Here is a 16,845-nt window from a genome sequence, read left to right as displayed (position 1 = left end):
CACAGTCATACGCTGGACCTAGTTTTGTCGCATGGAATAAATGTTGTGGATCTTAATGTTTTTCCTCATAATCCTGGACTATCGGACCACCATTTATTACGTTTGCAATTGCAACAAATAATCTGCTCAGACCCCAACCAAGGAACATCAAAAGTCGTGCTAAAAATTCACAGACAACACAAAGATTCCTTGATGTCCTTCCAGATTCCCTCTGTCTACCCAATGACACCAGAGGACAAAAATCAGTTAACCACCTAACTGAGGAACTCAATTTAACCTTGCGCAATACCCTAGATGCAGTTGCATCCCCTAAAAACTAAAAACATTTCTCATAAGAAACTAGCTCCCTGGTACACAGAAAATACCCGAGCTCTGAAGCAAGCTTCCAGAAAATTGGAACGGAAATGGCGCCACACCAAACTGGAAGTCTTCCGTCTAGCTTGGAAAGACAGTACCGTGCAGTACCGAAGAGCCCTTACTGCTGCTCGATCATCCTATTTTTCTAACTTAATTGAGGAAAATAAGAACAATCCGAAATTCCTTTTTGATACTGTCGCAAAGCTAACTAAAAAGCAGCATTCCCCAAGAGAGGATGACTTTCACTTTAGCAGTGATAAATTCATGAACTTCTTTGAGGAAAAAAATTACAGACTCCTCTATAAATCTGCGTATTCCTTCAAAGCTCAGTTGTCCTGAGTCTGCAGAACTCTGCCTGGACCTAGGATCAAGAGAGACGCTCAAGTGTTTTAGTACTATATCTCTTGACACAATGATGAAAATAATCATGGCCTCTAAACCTTCAAGCTGCATACTGGACCCTATTCCAACTAAACTACTGAAAGAGCTGCTTCCTGTGCTTGGCCCTCCTATGTTGAACATAATAAACGGCTCTCTATCCACCGGATGTGTACCAAACTCACTAAAAGTGGCAGTAATAAAGCCTCTCTTGAAAAAGCCAAACCAAGAACCAGAAAATATAAAAAACTATCGGCCTATATCGAATCTTCCATTCCTCTCAAAAATCTTAGAAAAGGCTGTTGTGCAGCAACTCACTGCCTTCCTGAAGACAAACAATGTATACGAAATGCTTCAGTCTGGTTTTAGACCCCATCATTGCACTGAGACGGCACTTGTGAAGGTGGTAAATGACATTTTAATGGCATCGGACCGAGGCTCTGCATCTGTCCTCGTGCTCCTAGACCTTAGTGCTGCTTTTGATACCATCGATCACCACATTCTTTTGGAGAGATTGGTAACCCAAATTGGTCTACACGGACAAGTTCTGGCCTGGTTTAGATCTTATCTGTCGGAAAGATATTAGTTTGTCTCTGTGAATGGTTTGTCCTCTGACAAATCAACTGTAAATTTCGGTGTTCCTCAAGGTTCCGTTTTAGGACCACTATTGTTTTCACTATATATTTTACCTCTTGGGGATGTTATTCGAAAACATAATGTTCACTTTCACTGCTATGCGGATGACACACAGCTGTACATTTCAATGAAACATGGTGAAGCCCCAAAATTGCCCTTGCTAGAAGCATGTGTTTCAGACATAAGGAAGTGGATGGCTGCAAACTTTCTATTTTTAAAAACTCGGACAAAACAGAGATGCTTGTTCTAGGTCCCAAGAAACAAAGAGATCTGTTGAATCTGACAATTAATCTTAATGGTTGTACAGTCGTCTCAAATAAAACTGTGAAGGACCTCGGCGTTACTCTGGACCCTGATCTCTCTTTTGAAGAACATATCAAGACCATTTCAAGGACAGCTTTTTTCCCATCTACGTAACATTGCAAAAATCAGAAACTTTCTGTCCACAAATGATGCAGAAAAATTAATCCATGCTTTTGTCACCTCTAGGTTAGACTACTGCAATGCTCTACTTTCCGGCTACCCGGGTAAAGCACTAAATAAACTTCAGTTAGTGCTAAATACGGCTGCTAGAATCCTGACTAGAACCAACATTTTTTATCATATTACTCCAGTGCTAGCCTCCCTACACTGGCGTCCTGTCAAAGCAAGGGCTGATTTCAAGGTTTTACTGCTAACCTACAAAGCATTACATGGGCTTGCTCCTACCTATCTCTCTGATTTGGTCCTGCCGTACATACCTACACGTACGCTACGGTCACAAGACGCAGGCCTCCTAATTGTCCCTAGAATTTCTAAGCAAACAGCTGGAGGCAGGGCTTTCTCCTATAGAGCTCCATTTTTATGGAACGGTCTGCCTACCCATGTCAGAGACGCAAACTCGGTCTCAACCTTTAAGTCTTTACTGAAGACTCATCTCTTCAGTGGGTCATATGATTGAGTGTAGTCTGGCCCAGGAGTGGGAAGGTGAATGGAAAGGCTCTGGAGCAACGAACCACCCTTGCTGTCTCTGCCTGGCCGGTTCCCCTCTTTCCACTGGGATTCTCTGCCTCTAACCCTATTACAGGGGCTGAGTCACTGGCTTACTGGGGCTCTCTCATGCCGTCCTGGGAAGGGGTGCGTCACCTGAGTGGGTTGATTCACTGATGTGGTCATCCTGTCTGGGTTGGCACCCCCCCATGGGTTGTGCCATGGCGGAGATCTTTGCGGGCTATACTCAGCTTTGTCTCAGGATGGTAAGTTGGTGGTTAAAAATAACCCTCTAGTGGTGTGGGGGCTTTGCTTTGGCAAAGTGGGTGGGGTTATATCCTTCCTGTTTGGCCCTGTCCGGGGGTGTCCTCGGATGGGGCCACAGTGTCTCCTGACCCCTCCTGTCTCAGCCTCCAGTATTTATGCTGCAGTAGTTTATGTGTCGGGGGGCTGAGGTCAGTTTGTTATATCTGGAGTACTTCTCCTGTCCAATTCGGTGTCCTGTGTGAATCTAAGTGTGCGTTCTCTAATTCTCTCCTTCTCTCTCTCGGAGGACCTGAGCCCTAGGACCATGCCCCAGGACTACCTGACATGATGACTCCTTGCTGTCCCCAGTCCACCTGGCCGTGCTGCTGCTCCAGTTTCAGCTGTTCTACCTTATTATTATTCGACCATGCTGTTCATTTATGAACATTTGAACATCTTGGCCATGTTCTGTTATAATCTCCACCCGGCACAGCCGGAAGAGGACTGGCCACCCCACATATGCTCTCTCTAATTCTCTTTCTTTCTCTCTCTCGGAGGACCTGAGCCCTAGGACCATGCCCCAGGACTACCTGACATGATGACTCCTTGCTGTCCCCAGTCCACCTGGCCGTGCTGCTGCTCCAGTTTCAACTGTTCTGCCTTATTATTATTCGACCATGCTAGTCATTTATGAACATTTGAACATCTTGGCCATGTTCTGTTATAATCTCTACCCGGCACAGCCAGAAGAGGACTGGCCACCCCACATAGCCTTGTTCCTCTCTAGGTTTCTTCCTAGGTTTTGGCCTTTCTAGGGAGTTTTTCCTAACCACCGTGCTTCTACACCTGCATTGCTTGCTGTTTGGGGTTTTAGGCTGGGTTTCTGTACAGCACTTTGAGATATCAGCTGATGTACGAAGGGCTATATAAATAAATGTGATTTGATTTGATTTGACAACAGGGGCTGATTACAATGGCGAGAGAGAGAGGGAGGAAAGGAAGAGGCAGAGAGTTAAAGCCTGGAATAAAATATAGGGTTGAAGACTTACCCCTCTACCTTTTCTGACCATCACAGCACACACTGTGTCAGAAAATGCTGTGGGATTTGACTGAGGACACACACACACACTCCTGTACTGTATGACCTAAAAGGAACCTGTGGTCCCAGGAGGGATCTGCAAAAAACTCCATTAACTATTAACCAGGAGGAAAGAGAGAGACAATGGTGGAGAGGAGAAAAACAGGATCACTATATTACCTACGTAAAATAGTCGACAGGGAACTCATGAGAGGAGAGAAGAGCAGAGTAGAGGAAAAAAGAAGAGAAGAGACGAGGAGAGGAGAGGAGGAGAGGAGAGGAGAAGAGAAGAGGAGAGGAGAAGAGAGGAGAGGAGAAAAGAGGAGAAGAGTCTTGCAATATCATCGTAGATCCTCGATATATCTTCTGTTAAATATAATGATATTAATATTTCGTTGTGGTGTGTGTGGCTTCTAACTTTTCATAGGAATAAATCTCGGTGAGCCTGCAATTTTAAAGCCATGGACGTTCAATTATTCAAAAATCATTCCTGCAACAATATTTTTCCATCAGGGGACAATTTAGCCAGGTAGTCAAGGCGAGACTCTCCCTTTCCTCTCTGCTCTCTCCCTCTCTTCTCCCCTCTTCTGAAAGCACTCTTCTCCATGTAAATAGAGATACACACTCATTCCTAATCTCTCTGTGTGCGCGTGTGTGTGTGTGTGTTTAGGACAGACGCACCACTTGCAGAAATGAACAATGGCAGAAGAGGAGGTGTGGAGAGAGAAAAGTCTACAGGGAATTCAGTCATACTTGGTCTTCTGTGGCTGCCAATAGACTATAACTATATGTCCCAGTGTTTCGAGTTTATACTTAATTGCATTAAAGCTGCTATATGCAACAATTTAGTGATATGAATCCAACTGAGAAATACCTGAACTAGCTCAGTACATCTTCCTTACTTTGTCATAATCCGAAAACATCAGTTGCAGAGTCATAGTGTTCTACTCTTTATGTTGTCTACCTGACGGAGATCTTTGGGTTGAAAAGTTGCACTAAACAGAAGTCAATCCATTCAACACTGGGTATCCATTCAACACTGGGTATCCATTCAACACTGGGTATCCATTCAACACTGGGTATCCAATCAACACTGGGTATCCAATCAACACTGGGTATCCATTCAACACTGGGTATCCAATCAACACTGGGTATCCATTCAACACTGGGTATCCATTCAACACTGGGTACCTATTCAACACTGGGTATCCATTCAACACTGGGTACCTATTCAACACTGGGTATCCATTCATGACTTTTGATTTTGCAACCTGCACCTGAAAGTCACTGGAAGTGTATACACTGCTTTTGAACTGTTTTCAACATTACACACACACACACACACACACACACAGATCTCACCTGTGTAAATCAGCACCAGGAGGATGGCATCCTGTAGGTCAGGAGTGCACGGCACCTCAGTCCCCTGGGAAGAGACATGACATCATCAGCACAGCACAGGTCAATGTGAACATTGTCAGAACGGTTGAGACATGAGCACAGACATACTGGAACACTACTGGTCTTCAACAGTCTTGCAACTTTGCCTTTGAATTAAGGACGCATTCAAAACAGTGTTTCTGTGCAGTTCTTCCCTTCCTATAAACATGAATTGTACCCCACAAACCATGCCATTATGTAGATGTAATAGTTTCCTGGAAATGGATCTACACAACCTTTAAACTGATAGCCCTTCTGGCACTCATCTAAGGACATAACTAAGGGAGTGGGGTCAGCAATGCCAGGGTATTCTTAAACATAACATCGGCTACAGTCACATTATAGGAAAGGCGTTAATAGCAACTAGTAATAGTGATATTAATAGTGTAATCACACACCGCGGGAAACACAGGATCAATTATTGTGTATAAAAAAACGTACCTGTCAGATAAGCCCGTATCCTGGTATTTCACAAACCTGTGATTGGGATATTCACTAAAACACTTTCGGTGTGATGGTCAATGGTGCACCAACTAGAATACTGTATTACACCGTTGCCCGATGCTTTACTTCGACAGCACAAATCCTTTGCCCTGTTCGCTCCAGCAGCTTGTAATCAATTCGCGCTATAACCGAACTCTCATGTTAACCTTCTTTTCCGTTGTCCCTTGTTTCCACACTCTCACCTGTACTGAGACGGCGTGAGAAATAACCCAGCTGACATCTCATGGCATCTCCCAGGTGGTGTCGGTAGGGACACAGAGGCATTGATACGGGCAGAGATTGTCTGTGGTCGGAGAGGCTTTATCCATCACACCGCTGACTGGGGGATTGGGGAGAATGGAGAATGTTACGCGTAGAGCTACTCCCAACGAGAAAACGCAATAGCCTGCGATATGCGATATGGGTGTCCAACGGCGCCCTGGGTGGATTCTGCTGATGTAGGATCAGATAACCAAACCTCTAATTTGAACTTTAAACCGCTCGTTCTAACTTCAAACTGGCCTCAGATCAGCTTCCAGGGACAACCACATCTATCCTACACCAGAGGATGGGGGTTAAAGCCTGCTATGGAAAACGTTAAATCATAAACTAGGCTTACGTCACTGACCTGCAGGGCTCAATTGTATTGCCAAAAAAAGACAATATTAAGAAAACGTCTGTTGGACCATCATCCCTTGGCACCCAGGACCCAAACATATTAGGTTAGTAAGGTATGTTGTTACAGTCTTAGAAAGACAGTCAACGATAACTTTCAATTCGAAATATCTAACTGCATGCACTAGTTCTCTAGTCCTAGGCCTTATCCACAGAAATGTGGGCAATGTCCCTCAGAACGTTGGGGAGAAAAAAATCCCAAATGCTTGCCTGGGCTGGGTTGCTAGACCAACAGTAGTAGGTCTATGTATGCTTTTTGTTTTACATGATTTTAGACATTCAATGCAACGGGTAAAATAGCAGCTTCTACTTGCATTTGTTTTGACTTTATTAGGCAGCGGAGGACAGTGTTGCCAACTCCTCAGTAACGAAAGTAGCTATGAGCTGTCCCAAAAGTCGCTTGAAGTCGCTAAATGACGTCATCGCGTAACTTGCATAATTGGCCATGTGCATGTAATTGTGGACGCTGTAGGAGAGCGGAATTGTGATGGACGCTGTAGGAGAGAGGAATAACGTCGTGGGAGAGTCAAAAAGTGATTAAAAAACACCCTAAGTATGTTTAGAACTACAAATGAACTTTCTTCTGTCGATTCTTGTTTTTTTTTTATGTCAAAATTTCAACCCTCCTCTCTTATCTGGGCTTGGGACCTGCAAAAGTGACCCTCTTGCGGAGTTACTTATTATTATTTTTTTAATTGAATTACATTTTTTTGTTATTTAGTTTAGTTTTCTTGATTTGGTTTGTTTTTTAACCTTATGGTCCACTTAGGAGCCTACAGACGTGGCCAAAAGTTTTGAGAATGACACAAATATTAATTTTCACAAAGTCTGCTGCCTCAGTTTGTATGATGGCAATTTGCATATACTCCAGAATGTTATGAAGAGTGATCAGATGAATTGCAATTAATTGCAAAGTCCCTCTTTGCCATGCAAATGAACTGAATCCCCAAAAGACATTTCCACTGCATTTCAGCCCTGCCACAAAAGGACCAGCTGACATCATGTCAGTGATTCTCTTGTTAACACAGGTGTGAGTGTTGATGAGGACAAGGCTGGAGATCACTCTGTCATGCTGATTGAGTTCGAATAACAGACTGGAAGCTTCAAAAGGAGGGTGGTGCTTGGAATCATTGTTCTTCCTGTCAACCATGGTTACCTGGAAGGAAACACGTGCCGTCATCATTGCTTTGCACAAAAAGGGCTTCACAGGCAAGGATATTGCTGCCAGTAAGATTGCACCTAAATCAACCATTTATCGGATCATTAAGAACTTCAAGGAGAGCGGTTCAATTGTTGTGAAGAAGGCTTCAGGGCACCCAAGAAAGTCCATCAGTCAGGATGTGGCCCAGAAGTTATTTGACAGCATGCCAGGGCGGATTGAAGAGGTCTTGAAAAAGAAGGGTAAACAGTGCAAATATTGACTTATTTTTTATTCTTTTATTTTCAATAAAAGCCTATGACACTTATGAAATGCTTGTATTTATAGTAACATCTGACAAAAATATCTAAAGACAGTGAAGAGGCAAACTTTGTGAAACTTAATATTTGTGTCGTTCTCAACTTTTTGCCACAACTGTACAAGTCAAATTTATTTATATAGCCCTTCATACATCAGCTGATATCTCAAAGTGCTGTACAGAAACCCAGCCTAAAACCCCAAACAGCAAGCAATGCAGGTGTAGAAGCACGGTGGCTAGGAAAAACTCCCTAGAAAGGCCATAACCTAGAGAGGAACAAGGCTATGTGGGGTGGTCAGTCCTCTTCTGGCTGTGCTGGGTGGAGATTATAACAGAACATGGCCAAGATGTTCAAATGTTCATAAATGACCAACATGGTCAAATAATAATAAGGCAGAACAGTTGAAACTGGAGCAGCAGCACGGCCAGGTGGACTGGGGACAGCAAGGAGTCATCATGTCAGGTAGTCCTGAGGCATGGTCCTAGGGCTCAGGTCCTCCGAGAGAGAGAAAGAAAGAGAGAATTAGAGAGAGGACACTTAAATTCACACAGGACACCGAATAGGACAGGAGAAGTACTCCAGATATAACAAACTGACCCTAGCCCCCCGACACATAAACTACTGCAGACAGGAAGATCACATCAGTGTCTCAACCCACTCAAGTGACGCACCCCTCCTAGGGACGGCATGGAAGAGCCCCAGTAAGCCAGTGACTCAGCCCCTGTAATAGGGTTAGAGGCAGAGAATCCCAGTGGAAAGAGGGGAACCAGCCAGGCAGAGACAGTAAGGGCGGTTCGTTGCTCCAGAGCCTTTCCATTCACCTTCCCACTCCTGGGCCAGACTACACTCAATCATATGACCCACTGAAGAGATGACTCTTCAGTAAAGACTTAAAGGTTGAGACCGAGTTTGCGTCTCTTACATGGGTAGGCATGTCACACACTCAGTCACAACACACAAGTCACAGTAAAATATGAACATTTTTAGCCATAACATTTTTTTTGTATACAATCTACATTAACAATCTCAATGGATCAAAAAGAGACAATAGAAAAAACTGTCAATGGCAATGTGAGAAAATTATGGTAACTAGTCTGGCCCTAATTCAAGTTAATAAGTGTTTTATTTTATGTAAGCCAGGGCGGGATCAGCCAGCGGCGGCTGCCCGCATGCGCGATTCATTTGCAGTCTGGACGCGGAGGGGTGAACATCTCCTGCTCTGACTGCAGCTGGGCGGGACTGCTGCGCGAGGACTGGGCCACTTGTGAGTGCTTTGGGATGGGGTGGGACTAGTGATACCAATTTAGCAATTTTGTTGCTAGATTTAGCAACTTTTCAGACTACCCTAGCAACTTTTTTTTTCAAACAGCACCTAGCAACAAAAAATAATAATAATAATTTGGAACTTTTAGCAACTTTTGAAAAGTGACTCAAACGCTAAAATACACGCATTTTCCCTCTAAATGAAACAAAAACTATTTTCTCTGTCACAACACACGTGCCTGGCTGCAAAAGTGCATTGTGAGTGACGTCGGCAGCAGGCGCTCGGCTCGTGCACAGCCAGCAGCAATTTCAGCAAAATTACAAATTGTTGGCTGGCTGCAGCAACAGTAGTACGGTTTTGATCTTGAACAGAACTTACAACATCGATCAACATGCTTCAATGAAAAATTTACAGAAAAGAGTGGGAGTCTGTACCTGAACAAATGTCAAATCATATTTTTTTGCTGAGATGGCCAGTCAATTTGAGTAACGTTATTGTATATCCAACGTAATGACGCAGTTTTACGTTATCACGCAATGACATGCCAACGTCATTTAGCAACTTTTAGCAAGTCGTCAACCTGCCTCTAGCAACTTACCCTGAAAATTAGTTGGCAACACGTTGCTCATTGAGAAGAGTAAGAACGATACGTGCTTCACGCCAGAGTTTCCAAAAGTCTCCAATAACACCAGAAAAAGTCGCTAGTCTCTTTTTTTGAAAATGTGCGCTAGAGGGGTCTGAATACTCGCGAAATATAGCGACAACGTCGCTAAGTTGGCAACACTGGCGGAGGACCGAAAGGCGAACACGTGCTACACCAGCAGAGAGATGAGTTCTAGTGATGACGTGAGGTTCAACATGGACAACAGTAGGCCTAACTTAAGCATGTAGCACCAACGTAAAATGTGTTTTCTAACATCTATTACGTCAGATGTTTTGGTGCTTATTAAAGTCAACTAGGCTGATACTATTTGTGTCTGTGCACACCTGTATTGTGCTAACTCTTAGGATGACTGTGAGGAGATTAATGTGTATTTTTTTTCCCCAGAGCAAATGGACCAGTTTGGCGGAATGGGAGAAAAAGCGCTACAGAAACATGAAGAGGAACCACTTGGCAATGTTGGCTATGGGTTCTATATATCTCTGAGGCATTGATGAAGGATAATGCTCTCGGTTGTTCCTCAGTGACCTGTTTCAGGACATTCGCCTCAGATAGAAATGTGTTGTGTAGAACAGATATAAATCTCTGTCGGGTTGATCAGGGAATCGTGACCTTTCTATTCATTATATTTCTATGTGGAACGTTTGGATTGTGCCACCTCTGAATACACCCCAGGTCTGCACCCGCTGGTCCCTGTATTTATGATGCATGGCCGGGAGAGGAAGGAGAGAGAGCGTAGATCGCCCCCACAAGGACCTAGTGACACAGTGGAGGAAGAATGGACCCCTCACCTGGAGAGAAAATACCAGGGTAAAACTCAATGGAGAAGGGAGAATAAGTCCAGAACACATTCTACAGCCTCCACATCTAACCCCCCTCAGTCCAGAACACCTTCTCCAGCCTCCACATCTAAACCCCCTCAGTCCAGAACACCTTCTCCAGCCTCCACATCTAAACCCCCTCAGTCCAGAACACCTTCTCCAGCCTCCACATCTAAACCCCCTCAGTCCAGAACACCTTCTACAGCCTCCACATCTAAACCCCCTCAGTCCAGAACACCTTCTACAGCCTCCACATCTAAACCCCCTCAGTCCAGAACACCTTCTCCAGCCTCCACATCTAAACCCCCTCAGTTCAGAACAACTTCTCCAGCCTCCACATCGAAAACCCCTCAGTCCAGAACACCTTCAACAGAAACCACTTCTAAACTCCCTCAGTCCAGAACACCTTCAATAGAAACCACTTCTAAACCCTCTCAGTCCATAACAACTAAAACATCATTGACTACAGGATCCAATATCTCACCTGCTATCTCAGCCTCAACCAAAACCCTCAACACAGCGACCTTAACCCCTACTGATTCACAGACCTTAACCTCGTCCCCAACCAGAACCAAACGTTCTGACACCACAGCCACACCTAAAGCCTCGACAAGCTCTGAGGTGACCCCGGCCTCAGCCACGTCCACTGCTACACAGGTAACCACCAGGTCTGACCCCTCGACCCCAGCCAGACCACAGCTGAGCAGAGGACCAGTGGTGACACGTATTTACACCTGGATGTGGACTGACTGGTGCAGTCACAAAATGGGAAGAAAACCTTCAAGACAACCTCACCTGGATGAGCTGACTGGAGAGAGAGAAGGAGAGGCGAGAGAAGAGGAGAGACAGGAGCTGCTGAACGAAGAGAGAGACGGAGAAGAGGAGAGACAGGAGCTGCTGAACGAAGAGAGAGACGGAGAAAAGGAGAGAGATGGAGAAGAGGAGAGACAGGAGCTGCTGAACGAAGAGAGAGACGGAGAAAAGGAGAGAGATGGAGAAGAGGAGAGACAGGAGCTGCTGAACGAAGAGAGAGACGGAGAAAAGGAGAGAGATGGAGAAGAGGAGAGACAGGAGCTGCTGAACGAAGAGAGAGACGGAGAAAAGGAGAGAGCGAGAGAAGTGAGACAGGAGCTGCTGAACGAAGAGAGAGACTTAAAAAAGGAGAGAGCGAGAAAAGAGAGACAGGAGCAGCTGAACGAAGAGAGAGACTTAGAAAAGGAGAGAGCGAGAAAAGAGGAGAGACAGGAGCAGCTGAACGAAGAGAGAGACGGAGAAAGGGAGAGAGCGAGAGAAGGAGGGATGGAATCAGAGTGGATGAGTGGGGGACAGGAGGAGAGCGGGAGTGAAGGAGAGAGCACACCCAGCAGCTCTCACAGGGTGAGTGAGGGGGGGGGGAGAGGCTATTTTATTCATGTTGACTAATTCCATGAACATATCCTCGCAAGTATTTAGTAATCAGTAGTAATACATGTCTCTGAGTAATAACTCTACTCAGGTGTGAGCCACACCACTGTTGCTACTCTGTGGAACCATTTCCTCCTCTCCTCCTTACAGGACCCAGTGTGTGTGTCAGAGCAGATGAAGAGGGCGTGGCTAAAGCAGGTGAACCTCCGCAGCAGAGTCAGAGTCGGCTATACCGAGGAAGAGGAGCTGAGAGACGAAGATTACCTCTGTGAGTCTCCATCTAAATACAGTGTATCTCTATGTGAAACCTTCATGAACCTGTTTTTAAGGTCTTTATAGATGCAGTATTTTTGTTATCTGGTTAAATTGCCTCAAATGTCTTGTTTATGCTAGCCAGTAGATAAAACATGATACAATCCTGTACCTAATGGTTAGTTTGTATATTGTGTAGAGAATCTGCTGTTTCTCATCTCTCTCTTTCAGTCTGTGAGGAGTGCAAGTCTTTCTTCATCGAGGAGTGTGAGCTCCACGGTCCCCCCCTCTTCATCCCAGACACCCCTGCCCCCCTGGGGGCCCCAGACAGGGCCAGACTCACCCTGCCGCCCGGCCTGGAGGTCAGGACATCAGCCATCCCTGGAGCTGGGCTGGGGGTCTTCAACCACGGACACAGCGTGACCCAAGGGACGCACTACGGACCGTATGAAGGAGAACTCACAGACACGGAGCTGGCCATGGAGAGTGGATACTCCTGGATGGTGAGAGGAGTGTGTGTGTGTGTCTGTCTGATTAAAGCGTAACAGCAAGTTCTGATTGGCTGAGTGAGATAACTTCTGAGATGCAATTGGTCCTCAGATCTACAAAAGCAAGCAGAGTGACGAGTACATTGATGCCAAGAGAGACACTCACTCCAACTGGATGAGGTGTGTCTTTTCTCCAGCTATCTATCCCTCTCTCTGTCTATCCTTCTCCCTCTCCGTCTATCCCTCTCCGTCTATCCCTCTCCGTCTATCCCTCTCCGTCTATCCCTTTCCGTCTATCCCTCTCCGTCTATCCCTCTCCGTCTATCCCTTTCCGTCTATCCCTCTCCGTCTATCCCTCTCCGTCTATCCCTTTCCGTCTATCCCTTTCCGTCTATCCCTCTCCGTCTATCCCCCTATCCCTCTCCGTCTATCCCTCTCCGTCTATCCCTCTCCGTCTATCCCTTTCCGTCTATCCCTTTCCGTCTATCCCTCTCCGTCTATCCCTCTCCGTCTATCCCTTTCCGTCTATCCCTCTCCGTCTATCCCTCTCCGTCTATCCCTCTCCGTCTATCCCTCTCCGTCTATCCCTTTCCGTCTATCCCTCTCCGTCTATCCCTCTCCGTCTATCCCTCTCCGTCTATCCCTCTCCGTCTATCCCTCTCCGTCTATCCCTCTCCGTCTATCCCTCTCCGTCTATCCCTCTCCGTCTATCCCTCTCCGTCTATCCCTCTCCGTCTATCCCTCTCCGTCTGTCCCTCTCCGTCTGTCCCTCTCCGTCTGTCCCTCTCCGTCTGTCCCTCTCCGTCTGTCCCTCTCCGTCTATCCCTCTCTCCGTCTATGTCTCTCTCCGTCTATGTCTCTCTCTCTGTCTATGTCTCTCCGTCTCTCTCTCTCTCTCCATCTATCCCTCTCTCTCTCTCTCTCTCTGTCCATCTACATCTTTCTATCCTCCTGTGTTTTCATCTGGTTCGATGATGTTGAGTTGGCCTGAATTGATTTAATTCTTATTGTTTCCCACTGAGCTGTTGTCTATTAATGTTGTGTATTATGTCATGTTTCATGTTTTGTGTGGACCCCAGGAAGAGTAGCTGCTGCTTTTGCAACAGTTAATGGGGATCCTAATAAAATACCTTCCCTCTCTCTTACCACTCCTCCTCTCTCTGTCAGGTATGTGAACTGTGCCCGTAGTGAGGAAGAGCAGAATCTGGTGGCTTTCCAGTACAGAGGAGGGATTCTGTACCGCTGCTGTAAGCCTATAGCTGTTGGAGAGGAGCTGTTGGTTTGGTACGGAGAGGAGTATGCCAGAGAACTGGGCATCGTCTTCGACTTCCTCTGGGACAGAAAGAGCTCCGCTCGAGGTACTTTCTCTCTCTCCCTATTCCCTTTCCCCGTCCCTCTAGAACAGACAGTCATTGTGCAGTAATGAATGTATTTCCCTCAGTCAGCTGAATGCACAGCTTACTTCATAGAACTGTGGTTACGTGAGTAATCTTCTATATCCGCTATAGTGGCTGGGGCAAATGGAGGTAGCAGCGGTTTCTAGCGTATATTCAAGTAGTTTTCTTCCTACAAATTTGTCTCTTGCTTTTTAACGGTTGCCGCTATGACCCCATGCCTGAAAGCTAAGATTCTCAGGAACACGTATCGTCTGTTTCCATCTATGGCACACAGGCTGTGCAGGCCTTGTAAGAAGGAGTGATGTGAACGTATCTGCACAGAATGACTAGTGGAAATAAATGGGTTCTCCACAGAATGACTAGTGGAAATAAATGGGTTCTCCACAGAATGACTAGTGGAAATAAATGGGTTCTCCGCAGAATGACTAGTGGAAATAAATGGGTTCTCCGCAGAATGACTAGTGGAAATAAATGGGTTCTCCGCAGAATGACTAGTGGAAATAAATGGGTTCTCCGCAGAATGACTAGTGGAAATAAATGGGTTCTCCGCAGAATGACTAGTGGAAATAAATGGGTTCTCCGCAGAATGACTAGTGGAAATAAATGGGTTCTCCGCAGAATGACTAGTGGAAATAAATGGGTTCTCCGCAGAATGACTAGTGGAAATAAATGGGTTCTCCGCAGAATGACTAGTGGAAATAAATGGGTTCTCCACAGAATGCTTGATGATCATCCCTAATGTTTTCCTGAACTTTCCAATACCTTTGATGCATTTCAATCACCCCAAAACATACTTCCTTCCAGTGGTGGAAAAACTACCCAATGTGTCATACTTGAGTAAAAGTAAAAAATACTTTAGTAGAGAGTAAAAGTCAAAAGGTATTTGGTTTTAAATATACATAAGTATCAACAGTAAATGTAATCGCTAAAATATACTTGTAAGTATGTAAAGTAAAAGTATAAATAATTTAAAAGTCTTTATATTAAGCAAACCAAACTGCAGGATATCCTTGTTTTTGAAATGTTTTTATGGATAGCCAAGGGCACACTTCAACACTCAAACATCATTTACAAACTAAGCATGTGTGTTTAGTGAGTCTGCTAGATCAGAGGTATTAGGGATGACCAGGGATGTTCTCTTGATAAGTGTGTGAATTAGACAATTTTCCTGTCCTGCTAAGCATTTAAAATGTAACTAGTACTTTTGGGTGTCAGGGAAAATTTATAAGGAGTAAAACGTACATTATTTTCATTGGGAATGTAGTGAAGTAAAAGTTATCAACTATATAAGTTGGAAAATAAAGTACAGATACCCCCCAAAACTACTTAAGTAGTACTTTAAAGTATTTTTACTTAAGTACATTCCACTGCTTCCTTCAGACTGAAATTTGGCGTTCTGATTTGACATATTTTGTGCAATTATTGAGATGATTCCCCAAGTGTCCAAACATTGTGAATCAAATAGCTTCATGGTCCTTGTTAATAGTATTTCAAATAGCATGAATATGAATCAATTTGGGAAGGCAACGGTGGCTCACCCAGTGAGTGTTTTCACGTGAGTGTCTCCCCCAGAAATAGACTACCACTGCTCTAGAATTCCCCCTCTCTTTCCATCTCTATATTCAAGTGAAGTGGAATATATTGATATCATTAGACTTTTTTTCTTTCAGTATTTGCTTCTCTATCCAGCTTGCTATTCTCTTTGACCTCTCTGAACACCCCTTCTGTTTCTCTTCTCCCCGCCCTCCTTTCCTTTCAGGTGTGAATGAGTCGTCCCAGTCTCAGATCTTTTCCTGCTCTGGTTGTCCGTTTTCCTTCACGGCTCAGATCTACCTCTACAAGCACACAAAGAGATGCCACAGGGAAGAGTACGTCAGGCTGCCGAGGAGTGGAGGGATTAGATCAGAGACACTAGCACCACCCAGTGGCTCTCAGCGGTGTTCAACTCCAGATCGCACCCCAATCACACTCCTCACCCAGAAACACAGAGACACAGGGAAGCCAAGTCTTCACCACTGCTCTCAGTGTGGGAAGAGTTTCCATCGCTCAGGAGACTTAAAGGTGCACCAACATACTCACACAGGAGAGAGGCCATATCACTGTTCCCAGTGTGGGAAGAGGTTCAGTGTGTCAGGAAATTTAAAGACACACCAGCGTACTCACACAGGAGAGAGGCTGTATCACTGCTCTCAGTGTGGGAAGAGATTCCATCGATTAGACTTAAAGGTGCACCAACGTACTCACACAGGAGAAAGGCCGTATCACTGTTCCCAGTGTGGGAAGAGGTTCAGTGTGTCAGGAAATTTAAAGACACACCAGCGTACTCACACAGGAGAGAGGCCGTATCACTGCTCTCAGTGTGGGAAGAGTTTCCATCGATCAGGAGACTTAAATGTGCACCAACGTACTCACACAGGAGAAAGGCCGTATCACTGTTCCCAGTGTGGGAAGAGGTTCAGTGTGTCAGGAAATTTAAAGACACACCAGCGTATTCACACAGGAGAGAGGCCGTATCACTGCTCTCAGTGTGGGAAGAGTTTCAGAGAGTCAGGGAGTGCTAAGAGACACCAGCGTATTCACACAGGAGAGAATCCGTGCGACAGTCAGGAAGCTTAAAAAGGCGTACTCACGCCTGAGTCACTAGCACCAACTGATTTACCTGTGGCATTCCAAAACTCAAAATGCCGCAAATAGTTTGTTGGAATAAAAAGCTAGTTTAACTGTGTATACACCATCTTTGATTCTGCGTGTGCTGTGTGAGAGGGTGACTGAAGTGAGACATGTTGAATATGAGAGGCCAGGACTCGTCCATGTTTGACCCTTACCTGAATGTTGCAG

General features: G+C 45.2%; 1 protein-coding gene across 1 annotated transcript; it reads left to right on the top strand.

Moving 5' to 3' along the window:
• The first annotated feature begins 9,558 nt into the window (after positions 1 to 9,558).
• LOC135542682 (histone-lysine N-methyltransferase PRDM9-like) lies at positions 9,559 to 16,732 on the top strand. The gene is given in 9 exon segments (XM_064969810.1): positions 9,559 to 9,852; positions 10,033 to 10,114; positions 10,321 to 10,360; positions 10,362 to 11,843; positions 12,021 to 12,138; positions 12,354 to 12,625; positions 12,723 to 12,790; positions 13,778 to 13,968; positions 15,767 to 16,732. Coding segments are annotated over 9 exon segments (3,150 nt in total). The 5' UTR covers positions 9,559 to 9,812; the 3' UTR covers positions 16,624 to 16,732.
• The last annotated feature ends 113 nt before the right edge of the window (positions 16,733 to 16,845 follow it).

Source organism: Oncorhynchus masou, chromosome 6, assembly GCF_036934945.1.
Source record: "Oncorhynchus masou masou isolate Uvic2021 chromosome 6, UVic_Omas_1.1, whole genome shotgun sequence".
In the NCBI taxonomy this organism is placed as follows: domain Eukaryota; kingdom Metazoa; phylum Chordata; class Actinopteri; order Salmoniformes; family Salmonidae; genus Oncorhynchus; species Oncorhynchus masou.
Note: the sequence above shows the minus strand (reverse complement) of the source record. Positions and strands in the feature narration are given on the sequence as shown.